The following is a 17,267-nucleotide window of genomic DNA, read 5'->3' as shown; positions in this document are numbered from 1 at the left end:
GATTGGTCCTGCCTTGAGCAGGGGGCTGGACTTGATGACCTCCTGAGGTCTCTTCCAGGTCTATGATTCTATGACTAACAATACATGGATCTTCTTTTCCTCTTTCCCAATATTCATTCTGCATCCCTGTCTCTTTTCTATCATTCTCTTTCTATGCACAGTTGACAACTCTTCCAATTTCTTTCTTCCCCCACTACTCCTCTCTCCCGGTTCAACTGTCTCTCTGCCTCTGCATCCAAAGTATTCTTCATGCATCAGCCTTTCTCCCTGTCTCTCTATTACTAACATCCCTCAAGGCCATTATAGCTCTAGATATCTGACTCTCAGGACCTGTGGGCATCTCCAACTATCCATGAAATACGGCATTGGGGGAGTCTGAGACACTGAAACCCTATCTGCTCTCTGCCAACAGGTGTGTGTGAGTGGGGACGAAGTCGAGACCCGCATCACTCAGCAGAGATTTCATGATGACCGAGTTGATGACAACATCCCTGCCCTCAACAGAGTCCACCCTGAAAAAGGGAGCCATATATAACTGGAATGGATTCAAAATATGCTTTCCACCTCCCGATCGTATTCTTCTAACAAGCGTTAATGTTACTCTATTCATCTGCCCGCTTGGGCTGGTGGTAAATGGGATTGTGCTCTGGTTCCTTGGCTTCCGCATTAAGAGGAACCCCTTCTCCGTCTATGTTCTCAACCTGGCTGCTGCTGACTTTGGCTTCCTCCTCTTCTTGGCTCTTTCCCGCATAGTCTTTAGATTGTGTTTATTGAACTTTTCCATGTCCTTGGATTTGTTGCTGGCATTCACGTTCAGTGCCAGCCTGTCCCTCCTAACAGTAATCAGTGCAGAAAGGTGTGTGTCTGTTCTTTTCCCCATCTGGTACCGATGCCACCGCCCAAAGCACTTGTCTGCCATTATCTGTGCCTTGCTCTGGGCTCTCTCCGCCCTGCTCACTGGAGTGAGATCATATGTTTGCTTTTCCGATTCCAATGAACATTGTGAACACGTGATCCTACGACTGACTAGCATAAATTTCCTTATATTCACGCCCATCACAGTTCTGTCAAGTCTGATCCTCATCATCAAGGTCCGACAAAGCTCCCTGCGACACCAGCCAAGAAAGCTCTACATTGTTATCTTGCTCAACGTCCTTTTCTTCCTCCTCTTAGTTGTTCCCTTCAGTATTGTCGCCTTCTTCCGAGAATTTATTAATTATGATTATTTTATTAATTCCATATTAATGCTGGCCTCTATCAACAGCAGCATTAACCCAGTTATTTACTACCTTGTTGGGAGCTATAGGAATCAACAATTTAGGGGATCAGTAAAAAAGGCACTCCAGAGCGTTTTTAAAGAGGAGGCAGATAACAGAGATGAAAGGGATAGTGCTACTTAAATCCCTATGGCAACCAACCTGGAAGACCCTATTATGGGCTGAATGTTTGTCTAAAACTGTGGTTCCCAGTGTGTAGGCTGCTTGCAGGCCAATCAGCACCCAGCTGCAGCCCTTCTGACAGCACAGACCCATACAGATACTATATGTGTTGTGTGGCTGCATCTGTGGCCCACAATGTTTGGCTGAGAACCACTGATTTAGAATGATCATATAATTCAAAGAAATCAGAGAAGAGATAGTTCCCCTCATTCCATTCTCCTGTGTTCTGCGAATCTAGAGGACTGTCATCCTCACACAGGGCCCAATCCTGATGCCACTGAAAGCAGGGGCATAATTTCCTATGAATTTAACAAGAGTTGAGTCAGGACCATACATACCGTTTTTTCCCCTATCATGAAATAAAAATCTCTGATCATGAATCTCTCCTTGGATGTTCTATTTCTCCACTGTAAAGTACATTAGCTTCATCTGATGTAAGCAGAGACTGAACAAACTAAGCCCTGACATAGGAAATTCAGGCAAAGGGCAATGACCAAAATATTGCAAGGAGAATGTTTTACTTTTTGTATATGTGCTTTCCAGTCACTGGAGCAGCATTTTCCCACTTCAATGCTGGTGTTCTTAATAAAGCTTTGCTTCTGTAATACACAGAATCAGTGTTTACAGTAATACAAGGATTGCTTCAGAGAGGTAGCCGAGGTGGTGTGCAGTTTCCACAGATTTCTGGCTGGCAGGTTTGGGCTGGTTCTGTTTTGTACTGTTTGGAAGCATCCCTAGATGCTGAACCCAAGAGTTTTTCTAGCCAACCCCATGTGGCAGAAGAGTGACTCTGATAGAAACATGCTCTCAGGTGTGTTACTGTCTCCCCTATAGAGGCTGTTTGCAAATAGCATCTTGGTGCCTGTAAATTAGACTAGGTAATAGGGGAGTGAACACATGTGGATTTGGAAAAAAAAACAGTCTCAGCAGAAGAACTGAAATCCCAGCATAAAGCATCCTGTCATGAGAGCTCCTGTGCAGGGACAACCCCAAAAAATAGGCAGGATGACACTGCCTGGGCTGTGATTTCTGTACCTTTGTTGGAAACATTTCCTTCTCATACCAAAGACAGTAAACTCATGTGGGAGTTTATCTGATTGCAAAAGCGCCCGGGCACTGCAAAGCCATGTATTAAATTGTGCTTCCAGCCTCAGTCTCCCCAATGGACTCCCACCTGGGGCCGTTCTTTCCTCACCCACTACGTGCACTTTCCTCTCCCTCCTTCTACTGACTGGTTTGCAGCAGGAAGCTCTGTCAATGGACATGCCTAGAACCAGAGTCTCACAGGAACGGGAGGGTTGGAGAAAGCTGCTGATTGTTCTTCTTGGTGACCAAACACAGGCTCAGGCTGTGGCCCTTGTGCAACTGTGTATAAGAAAGTTTACCCATTATATCACTGCTATACAATTACCGTCAATCGTGTGATGTAAGTGTCAATAGAAAAGCTATGATTTATCAAGCATGATTCTCCTGATTAAAGTCGCATATTATCTTTGTATCTAAACTTATGAATATTGGCAAGGTATTAGCATCTCCAAGGTGTGTGTTGATCCTGGGTCAGACACCCATGCACACAAACAGATTTACATCAGGACAAGAGAGCTCTATATTGTTAGCTCAGTAAGGATACTTAATACAAAATGAGCCACTGAAGAATTTCATCTCTCCCAATGAGATGTGGATACCTTAGGCAGCAAGACACCACTGGCCATCCTTGTGACTCAGGAAACCATGGAATGACATGTGAGGACGACATGGAACCTAAAACTCATCCTGGGCTAGAAACATTCAATTCACAGGTGCTGTAGGCTTGGTTTGGGACAGTAAATTTGCATGCATACAGGAAAGACCCGAGTCACCTGCATTTTGCCTCTTTGGTGCTCTAATACTCTAGACTCTGGATTTACAACTAAAAGGGCCATTTTGAACCATGGACTGAGGACCTACCAATCTTTTAGAAGAGGTCAGAGAGACTTTTGCCAGCCAGCAGCCTGCCCATCATTTCTACAAATCTGATAGAAGCATATTGCAATCATTTGTAATTAACCAATCAATTAACCATTTACACCTCTATTTTGTTCTTGTATTATTAAAACTAGATACATTGACCTGGAGGTAAGTGTCTGGTCCTTTGTTGTCAGTAAGAACCTCACATCTGGCAAAATGAGGTTTCACCCACCCCTCATTGCATTAGCCTGGTTCCCCTGGAGCAATTCTGCAACACTTTGTAATGCAGGACTCTGCAAAAATTAATGTTCTGTGCACAGAATCCTGCCCCCAACATGCAGAGAGAAATAGGCTGTAGAGATACTGGTCACCACTAGAGACTGCTGGACCTGGTAAAACTCAGTTCACAAATAGGAGTCAAGTCTGGTGGAAGAACACCAGCAGGTTCCCAGCAGCTGTAGTTCACAGCACACCCTGGCTACGTCTACACTGGCACCCTTTTCCAGAAATGCTTAAAACGGAACAGTTTTCCGTTATAAGTATTTCCGGAAAAAGTGCATCTACATTGGCAGGATGCTTTTCCGGAAAAGCTCTTTTTCCGGAAAAGCGTCCGTGGCCAATGTAGACGCGCTTTTCCAGAAAAAAGCCCCAATCGTCATTTTCGCAATCGGGGCTTTTTTGCAGAAAAGACTACAGGGCTGTCTACACTGGCCCTTTTCCAGAACAGTTTTTCCGGAAAAGGACTTTTGCCCGAACGGGAGCAGCATAGTTTTTCCGGAAAAACACTGACAATTTTACAGTAGATCGTCATTGCTTTTCCGGAAAAGCAAGCGGCCAGTGTAGACAGCTGGCAAGTTATTCCGGAAAAGCAACTGCTTTTCCAGAATAAGTGGCCCAGTGCAGACACAGCCCCTATGTGTAGCTAGCCTGCAAATCTGTAGACATAGCCCACATACTGTGGCAGTATTTTTATAGCTAAGGAGGATAACATCTGCATTTCTCAGAATGATAAAGCTGTGGTGGGCAAGCTGAGCCGCAAGCCACATCCAGCCCACTGGGCCTTTTCAACCTGTCCTTAAGCTCCTGCTGGTGAGTGGCATTCGAGGCTAGCCTGCTCTGCTCATTGCTAACCCCCCAAATGGAAGGAAATTAAGCAGATAAGCACTTCTGCTCCATCACAGAACTTGCCTCCTTAGCTATTGCCCTCCGACGAAAACGTTTGCCCACTCCTGTGCAAAAGACAAACACAATTTTAGATTTTAAAATTGCGAAGAGGCCCTCTAAACTATTCTTGCACCCGGGTCTTTTCTGGCCTATCTTGTCCCTAGGGGAAAGCCTGAGCCCAGGTAGAAGGTTTTGGAAAGCCTCCTTCCTCATCTCAGGAGCAGCAGCAACAGGTACTGTTGACCTAACCACCTCTTTTCTTTCTCCTGACTAATCTCCTTGACAGGTGATTGGCCCAGGGACAACAGAGTGGCCTGCAACCCATCCCATAGCTCCTCCCCAGCAGAGCAGGCATTCTTCTTCTCCATGGATACATGGGCTGGCAGCAGGGAGTTAGCATGGGATTTCCTCACACTGATCTCGCCAACCAATGTTCTAAGGCCAGCAGCCCTCTCTGCTAAACCTCATATCCCACAGGGCTCATGGGCCTGGAGCTTTCACATTGTGGCCATCTGCATGGGGGCGGGCTGTCGCCACTCTAGTTTCCTTCTCTTATAGCTCTTGGGTCATATAAATCCATTGCATTACCCTTAAGCGCTGCTCCTTCATTTGTGTCCTTGTGGGATTATTTGAATATTACAATAATCCTACTTAATACTGCATCAAGCAATGAGTTAAATTGTTTAACTATATCAATCCTTATAAGTATTACTTCTTTTGGGAAAGTTTGCATTTACAGGGTCTTAAGTGCTTCGGCAAATATAATAAAGTCACGATTCCATGGTCAATGGCAGTACATTATTTCCTCTCCTGTCCACTCTGTCAAAATGCTTTTCAATCTCTCGTTCTACTAGATGGCTTTGTAGAAAAAAATCACTAAGATTTACTGTCACATTAAGTTAAAACATCTCTCCTGGGGGTGGGGCGGATAGCTTTAGGTGTATATAGAATGTATTTATAGGCTATATAAACATACAAATGTAACAAAATATGACATAAATGTATCAAATGTAACAACGTGACAGAAAAATTGTATTTGGCAAAAAAGAGAGAATACTGAACAATAATGAAAGTTCTAAATTTCATGCTAAGTTACTAAGTTGGCAACAGCCTAAATACTCCAGTTGCCTTTCTCAGATAACTGCAGTGATAGCAGTCTCTTGAGATTCACATTTAGCAAGCCATTTCCGTTAAGATTTGCAAGAAAGTTATAAAGACATTGTTGATCTGATAAAACTGCCCTGTCCTCACAAAATGCCTTGATGTTATGATCTATGTATCTCACCCTTTTCATCATAAGACACAGACACGACACAGGGACATTCCGAGTCCATATGATGGATTACAGTTAAGAAAAGATCGCATGAAGACAGGCTCATTCTCCACGGTGCTAGATCGCTATATCTCCAGTTCATATTCCCCAAGTATTCTCCTGCATGCCCAGTCCACAATGGCTGACTGCTCCTCCAAATATCTTTTCCCTTTCTTAATAAAGTTTACAGCTCTCACTGTATTTAACTCTCTCACTCTTTCTCTCTCTCTGTTGAGGTTGCTCCCTACCCATCAGGCTTTCTCCCCATCTCTTTCTGTCCCTAGCATCCCCCAGGACTGTAATTGCTCTGGATGATTCTCAGTCATGCCCACTGGGCTCTGGCTCTTCTGGGCCACGAGGAAGCAGAGGGGCTGGAATGGTCAATAAACACAGGGCTGGGGATAACTGAGCCTCTGAATCCCCTCTGTCTACTCTCTAGTAAGAAAGAGAGTTTTACTGACATCTCCATTAACAATATCAGAGGGGTGGCCATGTTAGTCTGGATCTCCAAAAGCGACAAGGAGTCCTGTGGCACCTTGTAGACTAACAGATGTATTGGAGCATAAGCTTTCATGGGCAAAGACCCACTTCATCTGATGCCCCTGACGAAGTGGGTCTTTGCCCACGAAAGCTTATGCTCCAATACATCTGTTAGTCTACAAGGTGCCACAGGACTCCTTGCGGCTTTTCCATGAACAGTGTCACTCTGCTCATGTACCTGTTGGGACTGGTAGAGAATGGAGCCATTCTCTGTATCCTCAGATTCTACATTAAGAGGAACCTTCACCATCTCCACCCTGCACCTGGGCGTGGCCGACTTCCGTTTCCTTCTCTTCCTGAGTGTTTTCCTGACATTGGATAGGATGAGTCATTTCCTCTGTTTGGGTTTAGAATGGAAGCCTTTTCTGCTGCTGTTTGTGTTCACATACAACTCCAGCCTGTATCTCCTAACAGCCATCAGCATTCAGAGCTGTCTCTTGTCTGCTTCCCACTCCGGTGCCTGGACCCCGAACCCAAAAAAAGTCACAGCAATAACTGCCAATTAGTTTCCTGCCTGCTAACCATAGAATTCACAGGAATAAACACCATCTCACACTCACTCTCGTGCATGTGAGACGTCTTATTGTCTCTTGCCCAGAACAGGAGATGCTCACAAAGGCTCAATCTCCAGAAAAAACAGACCATTGCTATGGGTCCTCAGTGCATTTCAGAAAGGTGGCTTTTGGGTCAAACCTACTGGGGCTGCAGGTCATTGGGGGCCACTACATAAGAGCAGATTACAGCTGATGATCCAGGAATGGGTTGAAATCTGAAGAAGCCTGAAGAGCTTTTCTTTCCCAGTTGTCTAGTCTGGTCAGGTTGCTCCCTTCCTTTCAAAGAGATGACTACACAACAATTGCCAGCAAGGCTACTTACCTCACAGGAACTTGGACACGGCACCAGGGATACCAACAGCTGCTCTGGGTACTGCTCTGCACTCTAGTTATAAAGAGCCCAGACACAGGGGAATTCATGACTAACAGAAAGAGACAGAAGGAGAGAGTGAGGTGGCTGGTAATGCACTTAGGAGGTATCCCCAAGAGTGGGGGAGAGAAACACATAGAGGGAGAGAAAGATTGTTCAATGCTTCTACACTTAGGAGGAGTACACTCACAAGACATAAGAACCATATGGGATTAAAATAGTGTGGGAACTACCTCTGACTCACTATTAAGTGAGACAGTTACTATAGTTTGACCCCTTTACATTTGTCTGCATTATATATTTTTAGTAATTTTTTAATTAAAATTACATTGTGCTCCACACCTTAACACCCCCCACCTCCCACCCCAACATGCAGGAGAAAATGACTCCCAGATTCTCTGTGTAAGGGGTAAAAAAAGGGTGAAAAAAATGAGTCTGACTCTTCTACAGGACACACTCCTGTTGATTCTGTTACTCTACTGTGGATGAGTAGAGTAGGGAAAGATTGAGAGCATTTGTCCCTTTGAACCCCATTGTAACCCAATTTAAGGTACATCAAATCCAGCTACATTATTCACATTGCTGGAGTGGCAGAACTTAAGTCAAATTTCTGCTGCAGCCTAAGGAATAAAAGAAAAACCTCTCTGAATGAGATATTAATACTCTCATGGCACTTTCATCTCAGATTGGCCTATGGATGTCATGTTTTTCTCACAAGGAAATAGCAACAACACAACAAAGATAATGGAACCAGCCAGCATGAAGAAGCAGCACTTCTCCAGTCCAGCTCTGTTTCTGTATCAGATGACATCACCCACACTTCAACATGAAGACTAAAATAATGTTTGCAGAAGCATCGCTAAAGGATTACGTGTCATGTACATGTGATCCTTACAATGGGAGATTAAACTTTCTTCTAAATTCCAGATAGTTAAGGCTCCTGGAGAGGAGATGTAAGGTATTCTTGATAAACAGAGAAAAATAGCAATAAGCAAGGAAAATTTCCTTCCTTTGCCTGTCTCAAAACCACTCCATAAAGGGAATGTCATGGGGTCCACACACTATTAAGGGCATTTCCTCCCAGCTCACTCCTGGGTTTAGCTCTTTCCAAGTGCTCACCCTCGTGGTCTCTTCCTCTGTCCTGTCTCATGCTACAGCCCTTTCTTCTCCTCAGAACAGTAGGTTCCTCTTCATGACTGGGCCCGCCAGCCAGGTCCCTGTGATCCTCCCCTTCCAGGGGATCAAAGTCTTCCAAGGCGAACTCTCCTAGGCAGACCATGCTCCCCTCTGTGCCTGCACCACTTCCCCAGTGGCTGGTAGAGAACCTGGACTCCAGTGACCTATTTATCAGCAACTCATCAGTTGAAACTCCCTCCTTCCAGGGAATGACTAATAATGTACTTACTGCTATAGCCCAGAACACACCTCCCTCCTTCACTCAGCAAGTGACTGCAGCCCCCACCTAATCCCAGTGTCTGGGCTTTATACAGGCTTCCTCCTCTACCTTTACCATGGAGTTCCCTGTCTAATTAATTGCCCGCTTCTTGGATCCTCTTCCAGGTGCAGCCTGGGTAACTAATTGGGATACATGGTCACCTGAGGCCTTTTAGTTTTTTGTGAGGTGGCTACTTCCTCACAATGGGTATGTCTACACTAGAAAGTTAGTTCGAACTAACGGACGTTAGTTCGAACTAACTTTCCTATGCGCTACACTAGCGCTCCGCTAGTTCGAATTTGAATCGAACTAGCGGAGCGCTTAGTTCGAACTAGGTAAACCTCATTTTACGAGGACTAACGCCTAGTTCGAACTAGCCAGTTCGAACTAAGGGCTGTGTAGCCCTTTAGTTCGAACTAGTGGGAGGCTAGCCCTCCCCAGGTTTCCCTGGTGGCCACTCTGGCCAACACCAGGGAAACTCTATGCCCCCCTCCCGGCCCCGGACCCCTTAAAGGGGCACGGGCTGGCTACGGTGCCCGTGCCAGGTGCAAGCCTGCCAGCACCCAGCTAGCAGACCCTGCACCTGGCACGGCACAGAGCCACCCACCCGATGCCCCCCAGCCCACCCCCTCTTGCCGGGACCAGGCTGGCGGCTCCCGGGAGCTTGCCCTGGACCGCAAGAGGCGGGCACCTTCCTGGGCTAGTGCGGACATCGTGGACCTCGTCCACGATCTCCGCACTAGGCACAGGAAAGTGGCCGTCTAGGGCAGGAGAGCTGCCAGCCTGGCCACCCAGGACCAGGTGTGCATGAAAATCAAGGGGGTCCACTGAGACCCCCGACACTGAGCCCTGAGCTTACAATGGCCGTACTGGGTCAGACCAAAGGTCCATCTAGCCCAGTAGCCTGTCTGCCAACAGCGGCCAACCCTAGGGACCCTGGAGGGGATGGACCGAAGACAATGACCAAGCCATTTGTCTCGTGCCATCCCTCTCCAGCCTTCCACAAACTTTGGGCAGGGATACCACTCCTACCCTCTGGCTAATAGGACTCCATGGACCCAACCTCCATGACTTGATCTCACTTCCCTTTCAACTCTGTTCTAGTTCTAGCCTTCACAGCCTCCTGCAGCAAGGAGTTCCACAGGTTAACTATTTGCTTTGTCAAGAACAACAACTTTCTCTTACTAGTTTCAAGCCTGCTACCCATTCCTTTCCTTTGGTGTCCTCTAGTCCTTCTTTATGGGAACTCAGGAAGAACTTTTCTGAATGCACCCTCTCCACCCAACCCCTGCTTTTAGAGACCTCTATCCTGTCCCCCCTCCGTCTCCTCTTTTCTAAGCTGAACAGTCCCAGTCTCTGTAGCCTCTCTTCATCTGGGACCTGTTCCCAACCCCTGATCATGTTAGTTGCCCTCCCCTCTCCCAGCCTTTCTCTTCCCCTCTCCCACCTCCTTTTCCCACTCTCCCCCAGTTTTGTTCAATAAAGACAGAGTCAATGTTGGAAGAAACGTTATCTTTATTTTGTACATCAATAAGAAGGGGGGCTAGGGAAGGGCAAGTGGAAGGAGGTGAGGGAGGAATGGGGTACGAGCCCCCGATGGGGAGGACTGGGCTGGCTCTGCGGGCTTCTGGGGGTGGAAGCTCTCCTGCAGCCCCCCAATTACTCCCTCTCCCCAGATGGCAGCCTGCGGCAAGTGCAGCCGGGCTGATGGCCGAGTGGTGTGATGTGCCCAGTGTGGGCACTCAGGGCACTCCAAGCCAGAACTTCTTTGCAAGCGGGGCACCCCTTAGAACTGTGTGTCCGGGGTGGGGGTCGGGACCCTTTAAGCGCAGCCCTCGGCTAGCCTGAGACAGCATCTCCATGCTCTAAGTCCTCCTTTTATGCCCTGCCGGCACTGCTTCCGGCCATCATTAAGCCCTGTTCAGAGTCCACTCAATGTGGACTTACTAGTTCGAACTAGCAAAACGCTAGTTCGAACTAGTTTTTAGTTCTAGATGCGTTAGTTCGAACTAGCTTAGTTCGAATTAACTAATTCGAACTAAGTTAGTTCGAACTAGCGCTGTAGTGTAGACGTACCCAATGAGTTTAAATGAAACACTGGTATTTCAGGTGAGTAACTCACAAAAGGCTTGATTTCAGTAGCTCCAGTAGAGACTTTCTTCAGTTTCACAGAATTTAATTAAGACACTCTCCCCTACCCATTTAAAAATTGCATCTCTGCCCAAGTCTCTTTGGCCCATACCCAAAAGGCACAGAGACACCTAACTTCCAAATAGCTTTCTGGATCTGTGTCTTAGTCTCAAACAGGGATCTGCCTGGTGCAACCAGAGATTCGTGGGTGAGTCGCAGAATCTGTTCTCTTACCTAGGGGCTAAACCCTTTCTGTTCATATCTCCTCATTTACATCTGGTTTGTTCTCCAGCCTGGCTACCCATGTGCCCCCGCCTGCTGTCTCAGCTCATCCCATAAGCCCTGTCTCAGGCTGAATTTTGGCCCTTGGCATCCAGCAACAACCACAACATGAACTCGAACCTAAGTGATATGGTTCCTCTCTATATCCCCCACCCTCATGGCAGCTGATATGGCATTCATTGAAAGCCACTCCTCACATGGATGGATTGAAATCCTGCTCTAGACTGGTGTAGTCCCCTTACTAAAGGGGCCTCTGTTTTTTTTCCTGGAAAGACCCTGTGCTGCAATCCAGACTACAATTCCCATGAGCCCTTGGGAAAAACAGAAAGGAAGGACTCTTGTCGGGGAGAGGACTCTCTCTCCATGTGCATGAAGAAGAGAGGCCAAGCAGTCTGGGACTCTGCCTTGGAGTTTGGAACCGAAGGGGAGCCAGGCTTCTGCCAAGGACATTGATCCAGTCCAGGGGCTGTTGGAGTGCAGCTACAGACCGGGACTAGATGCCTGTTGGAACTCAGATTTAGAAGGTTACTTCCGATAGGTACAGCATGAGGCAGTAAGTTTCCGATAGGCACAGCATGAGGCACTCTGGGGTGGGATCAATATTGGCAGAGCAAATGTTAGCTATATAAGCTTCAATTAGTGTTGTGCGTTTTGTTAATGCTATTCATTGCTAATCTGTTAACCCCTGTTTATTTAAGTTAAGATTCTTTATTGTAAAGTATTCTATTAGATGTATATGATTTGTAGTTGTTCTGGAATTAGATCCAGTTTATAGTTGGAATGAGTATGTTCCTGGAGGCTCTCAAGGCACACCAGTGAGTGTGCAGGGCCAGTCAGGTGGAGGCACTGCCATTTGTGCATTCATTATGAGCAGGGGACTGCAGCAAGGGGGTGGAAAGGTTTTTTTCCCCCCAAATTAAACACCATCACTACCGGGGTGCTCAGGATCTCCTTTTGGGTTAAAACCATCAGGCGCCCAAGCACACCTGTGAGTGTGACCTGCTCCCAAGTAACCCGGGGAGGAAAAAGGGGGTTACACTGGCATTTCCCTCCACCAATGAGAGATGGGTAGGCAGGCAATGGGGAGTAAGGAGTGAGATTTCCTCTCAGTCCTCAAGGAAACCAGGAGGCTGGGACCAGCTTCCCTCTGCACACCACACAATGAAACAGTGCTTGTTTATCTCACAGTGGCAACATGCACACTTGTTTCTTTCTCATATCGCCATCGGTGTTCTCTATCCATTGCATTTCATTTGTGCACTGCTCCTTGCTTTCAGTCCTTCTGGGGTTATGGACATTTTAAAATTATAACACTTACTCCATGTTGGGGCAATAAGTGTGTTGTAAAGAGGTTCCATGGCGACTGAGATGAGGACAACATCCCTGCGCCAAACAGAGGGCAGCCTGGAAAATGGAATCACATATACTGTGATCAATTTCCAAAGTACAGCAGTCACTGGTGTCACTCTTCTCATCTGCCTAATGGGGCTCGTGGGAAATGGAATCGTCCTCTGGTTCCCTGACTTCAGCTGCCTCTTCGGCTGGGCTATTTCTTTCACAATTTGACTTATTGTACCTATGCATGTTCTTGGACTTCCTGCTTCTGTTTATGTACAGCACCAGCCTGTACCTCCTGGCAGCTATCAGTGTGGAAAGGCGTGTGCCTGCCCTTTTCCACATCTGGCACTGATGCCACCCCCAGCACTTGTCTGCCATTCTCTGCACTGTGATCTGGGTACTCTCCTGCATGCTCACCGGAATTAGATCTTTGTTTGCTTTTTGGAAATACTATGCACATTGCAAAATGATGCTTCTTCAACTCACTGCCACAAATTTTCTGATATTTACCCCCATCATGGTTCTGACCGGTCAGACCGTGTTCATTAAAGTCCAATGGAGCTGCCAGTGATGCCAGTCAGGGCAGCTCTACATCATTATCCTGCTCACCATCCTCTTCTCCTACCTCTTTCCTGCTCCCCTTAGTGTTGTCTTCCTCCTCCAGAGTGCTGTTGATATTGTAGACCTCAACACTGTCCCTTTCATGCTGGCCTCTGTCAATGGCAGCATCAGCCTGGTTATTTAGTTCCTCATTGGGAACGACAGGAATCGACAATTCAGAGGATCTGTTAAAAATATGCTCCGGGGGGTGTTTGAAGATGGGGCAGATAACAGCGATAATAGGGTTATGGCCACTTACATCCCTATGGCAACTAACCTGGAAGACCCTATTATGGGCTGGAGATATCTCTAGAACAGTGGTTCTTAGCATGTAGGCTGCTTGCAGCCCAATCAGCACACAGCTGCAGCCCATGTATGTCGTGTGGGAGCATATGAGGCCCACAATGATTGGCTGGGAACCACTGATCTGGAATGATCATAAAATTCAAAGAAATGAGAGAAGAGAAAGTTCCCCTCATTCCGTTCCCCTGGGTTCAGTGTATCTAGTGGACCGTCATCCTCACTCAGGGCCTAATCCTGGTGTCCGTGAACAGGGCCGGCTCAAGCCATGCCTGTGCCCTGGGCAGCGGGCGTGTGATGCATGTGCAGCCCCGCCCATCCGGCGCATTGCACACCTTACAGCTGCAATCGGGTGTGCGGCGCCTGATTTCAGCTCTAAGGGGTGCCACACGGCCCGTGGCCCCGGGCACGCGGCACCCCATACAGCTGCCATCAGGTGCCCCCATAAGTTAGTGCCCCAGGCAGCTGCCTGGCTACCCCCCCTTAATCAGGCCCTGCCTGTGAAATCAGGGGCATTCCCTTTGAAATTAATATGAGCAGGAGCAGGATCATACCATTCATTTTCCCTCTGATGCAAGGAAAATCTCTCCTCAAATAGGAGTAACAGTTAATTTGAGGGAAGGGTTTTGGATCGGACTACCGCGTCTACATGCAGCAAGTTAAATCGGGGCGTCCGGCATTTTAAAATGGAGATCAGCCACGAATATGCTAATCAAGCACGGGTTATTTAAATCCCGCGCTTCATTAGCAACTTCAGTATGTTTCATTTGCCTCCCTAGTTCGAACTAGGAGGCAAGTGTAAGCATACCCTGAGGACCTACCAATCTTTTGGAAGGGAGCAGAGAGATTTTTGCCAGCCAGCAGCCTGTCCCATCACTTCTACAAACCTGACAGAAACATTTTCCTATCCTTTGTATTTAAATGATTGATTAACCATTTATACCTCTATTCCTTTCTTCTATTATTAAATATATTAAATCTAGATCCATACTGAATGGGAGGTAAGTATCTGATCCTTTGACATCAGTAAGGACCTTACAGATGGCAAAATGGGGTTACAATAACCTCTCATTTCATTAGACTTGTATCCCCTGGAGGAATTCTGCAACACTGTGTAATACAGGACTCTGCAAAATTTAAGCATGTGTATGCAGAATCGACCCTTTCCCCTCCCCTCATCCCCCGGCTCCCCACGCGAACACACACAGAAATGGGCTGTAGAGATCTTGGGCACAGCTGGAGTCTGCTTGATCTGATAAAGATCAGTTCACAAACAGAAGTTAAGTTTGGGGGTAGGAAACTGGAGGGTTGCCAGCAGCTGCAGTTCACAGCCCAGTGTGTAGCCTGAAAAAATCTGTAGACACACACTACATATTGTGGTACTGTCTTTACTGCTAAGGTGGCTAAGTTCTGCATTTCTCAAGATGACAAAGCAGGGATGGGTGAACCTTACAGCAAACTTGCACATAACCTTACTCCACAGGCTGCATAGAACCCATTGGACCTTTTCATTTGACGCTCAAGTTCCTGCTGGGAAGTGGGATCAGAGGTTCCTTACATAGCTCATTACGAATCAGCCACTGGAAGAAGGTGAAGCAAACAAGCACTTAGGACCTGCCGTACTATTTGCCTACACAGGTATCGCCCTCAGGCCAAAACCTTTGCCCCACTCTGTGATGAAGTTAAACAAAATTTGAGATTTTAGAATTGGGGAGAAGACTCAAAACCCTTCTCCCTTGGCCAAACCCTGAGCCCAGGCTGTTTCCTTCCTCTAACAAGGACCAGCAGCAACATTTACTGTTGACCTAATCACGTGTTTTTATTCTCTAGCCCAGTTTCTGTGCCAGCTGATTGGCCCAGAGACAAGAGAATGGCCTGTAACCCATCCCATAGCTCCAGCTGGACTGGGCAGGGTGGATTCTTTTTCTTCAGTAATAGATGGGCTGGCAGCAGGGAGTCAGGGGTGGGATTTCCTCACACTCATCTCACCAACTAGAGTTCAAAGGCCAGCTCCCCTCCCTACCCAATCCCGTATCACACAGGACCCATTGGGCTGGCACTTTCACATTATGGCCATTCACATAATGAATGGTGCCCCCACTTCAGATTCCTTCTCGTATGGCTCTTAGGTCACCTCTATTCATTGCATAAGTTTTGATCACTACTCCTTGATTTGTGTCCTGGGATTCCTTGAGTGTTATAATGATCATATCTAATACTGAATCAGGCAATGAGTTAAGCTGTTTAACTATATTGATCGTTATATGTATTACTATTTCTAGGACAGTTTCCAGTATGGGAGCATTATATGTTTGGACAAATACAATAAAGTCACCAATCTATGGCTAATGTCTATACAGATCTTCTCTCCTGTCCGCCTTTTCAAAATGCTTTTTTAAAGTTCTCTTCCTACTAGAGAGCTTTGTAGTAAAATTCACAAGTTTTTATTGCCACATGAAATTGAAATAAATATTCTTGGCAAAAATATAGCTTTGGGCATGTATAGAATATACATTATTGGCCCAAAAATCATGGTGATGGGATTTTTAAGACATACAATTGTAACACTATGTTACAGAAATTCTGAATTTGGCAAAAACAAAAACCCTGAAAAATAAGGGAACTTCTAAATTTAACGCTAAGGAACTAAGCTGGTCACACCCTAAATGCACCTCAGATTCCTTTCTCAGATAATAGTAGTTTTCTCTTACAGTGATCTATTCAGAAATAGCCTTTAGTAAGTCATTTCCGTTATGCTTTCCATAAAAGAAGTAACAAAGATATTGCCTGATCTTATAACACTGACCAATGCTCACAAACTGTGCTGATATTATGATCTCTGGATCCCACGCTACCCAGCATAAAGAAAACGTTTCTTTCATGGGATTTGACTAGAACTGGTTCTTGGACACAACACAGGGAAATTCTGTGACCGTGTAACAGATTATAAATCAGAAAAATCCCCAAAAGATAAGATTCATTCCCCGGGGATTAAAGGAAACTAAAGGTAAGTTTTTGCTAAATAGATTCTTTGCTGTTCATTGATTTCTCTCTCCAGCTCCCTATGTCACGTCCTGCTACTCTCAATCCATAAATGGCTGACAGTTTCTCCCAATGTATTTTCCTCTGTCTGTCTGTCTCTCTCAGCTGCTCCCTGCCCATAAGGCTTTTCCCCACCCCCATTTCTTTCTGTCTCTGCCATCCCCCAGGACTGTAATCTCCCTGGCTTTTTCTCAGTCACATCCACTAGGATCTAGCTGTTTCAGGTCATTAGACAGCAGAGGGACTGGAATAGTCAGTGAAGCACAGGGCTGGGGATAATAATAATAATGAGAAGCAAACATGTGCAGGGAGCAGAGACCTGATACTTTCAGGTATCATAAAGCTTTCCAGTACTCATGTAAAACCTCTGATTGCAACGCATCTCCCTGTCCAGTGCATTGCAGGCACTTCTCACGTGGGATCCGTTATGGACTGGGTGTCAGATATGGCACAGGAGCCCACAGGGAAAGTTTTAGTATCCTGAAAACAGAGTCTTCCTCAAATAACTTTTGGAAAAGGACCCTATGGGGAGAATCTCAATTACTGACCAACTGACCTTGATAGTCTAAGTTGGATCCACCCTGCTCTAGGTCCAATTTAGTCAGACTTCAAGACATTTCAGTACACACGCAGATAAAAAGAGGGAAGCAAGGTAAGGATTTGGTGGATGGATTCTGTATTCTGTGTCATCATTAACACTACAGGCTACATGGATCTTCTTTTTCTCTCTCCCAATATCCATTCTGCACCCCGTCCCTTTTCTATCATTCCCTTTCCATAAACGATTGACAGCCCTTCCAATATCTTTCTTCCC

General features: G+C 46.3%; 1 protein-coding gene across 1 annotated transcript; it reads left to right on the top strand.

The window, feature by feature from the left end:
- The first annotated feature begins 416 nt into the window (after positions 1 to 416).
- On the top strand, positions 417 to 1,408 carry LOC102454511 (proto-oncogene Mas-like). Its single transcript, XM_089778227.1, has one exon. It carries the CDS (start codon positions 465 to 467, stop codon positions 1,398 to 1,400), a length of 936 nt encoding a protein of 311 aa, XP_089634353.1. The 5' UTR covers positions 417 to 464; the 3' UTR covers positions 1,401 to 1,408.
- Positions 1,409 to 17,267: the final 15,859 nt, after the last annotated feature.

Source organism: Pelodiscus sinensis, chromosome 5 (genome assembly GCF_052426305.1).
Source record: "Pelodiscus sinensis isolate ZL-2025 chromosome 5, ASM5242630v1, whole genome shotgun sequence".
Taxonomy (NCBI): domain Eukaryota; kingdom Metazoa; phylum Chordata; order Testudines; family Trionychidae; genus Pelodiscus; species Pelodiscus sinensis.
Note: the sequence above shows the minus strand (reverse complement) of the source record. Positions and strands in the feature narration are given on the sequence as shown.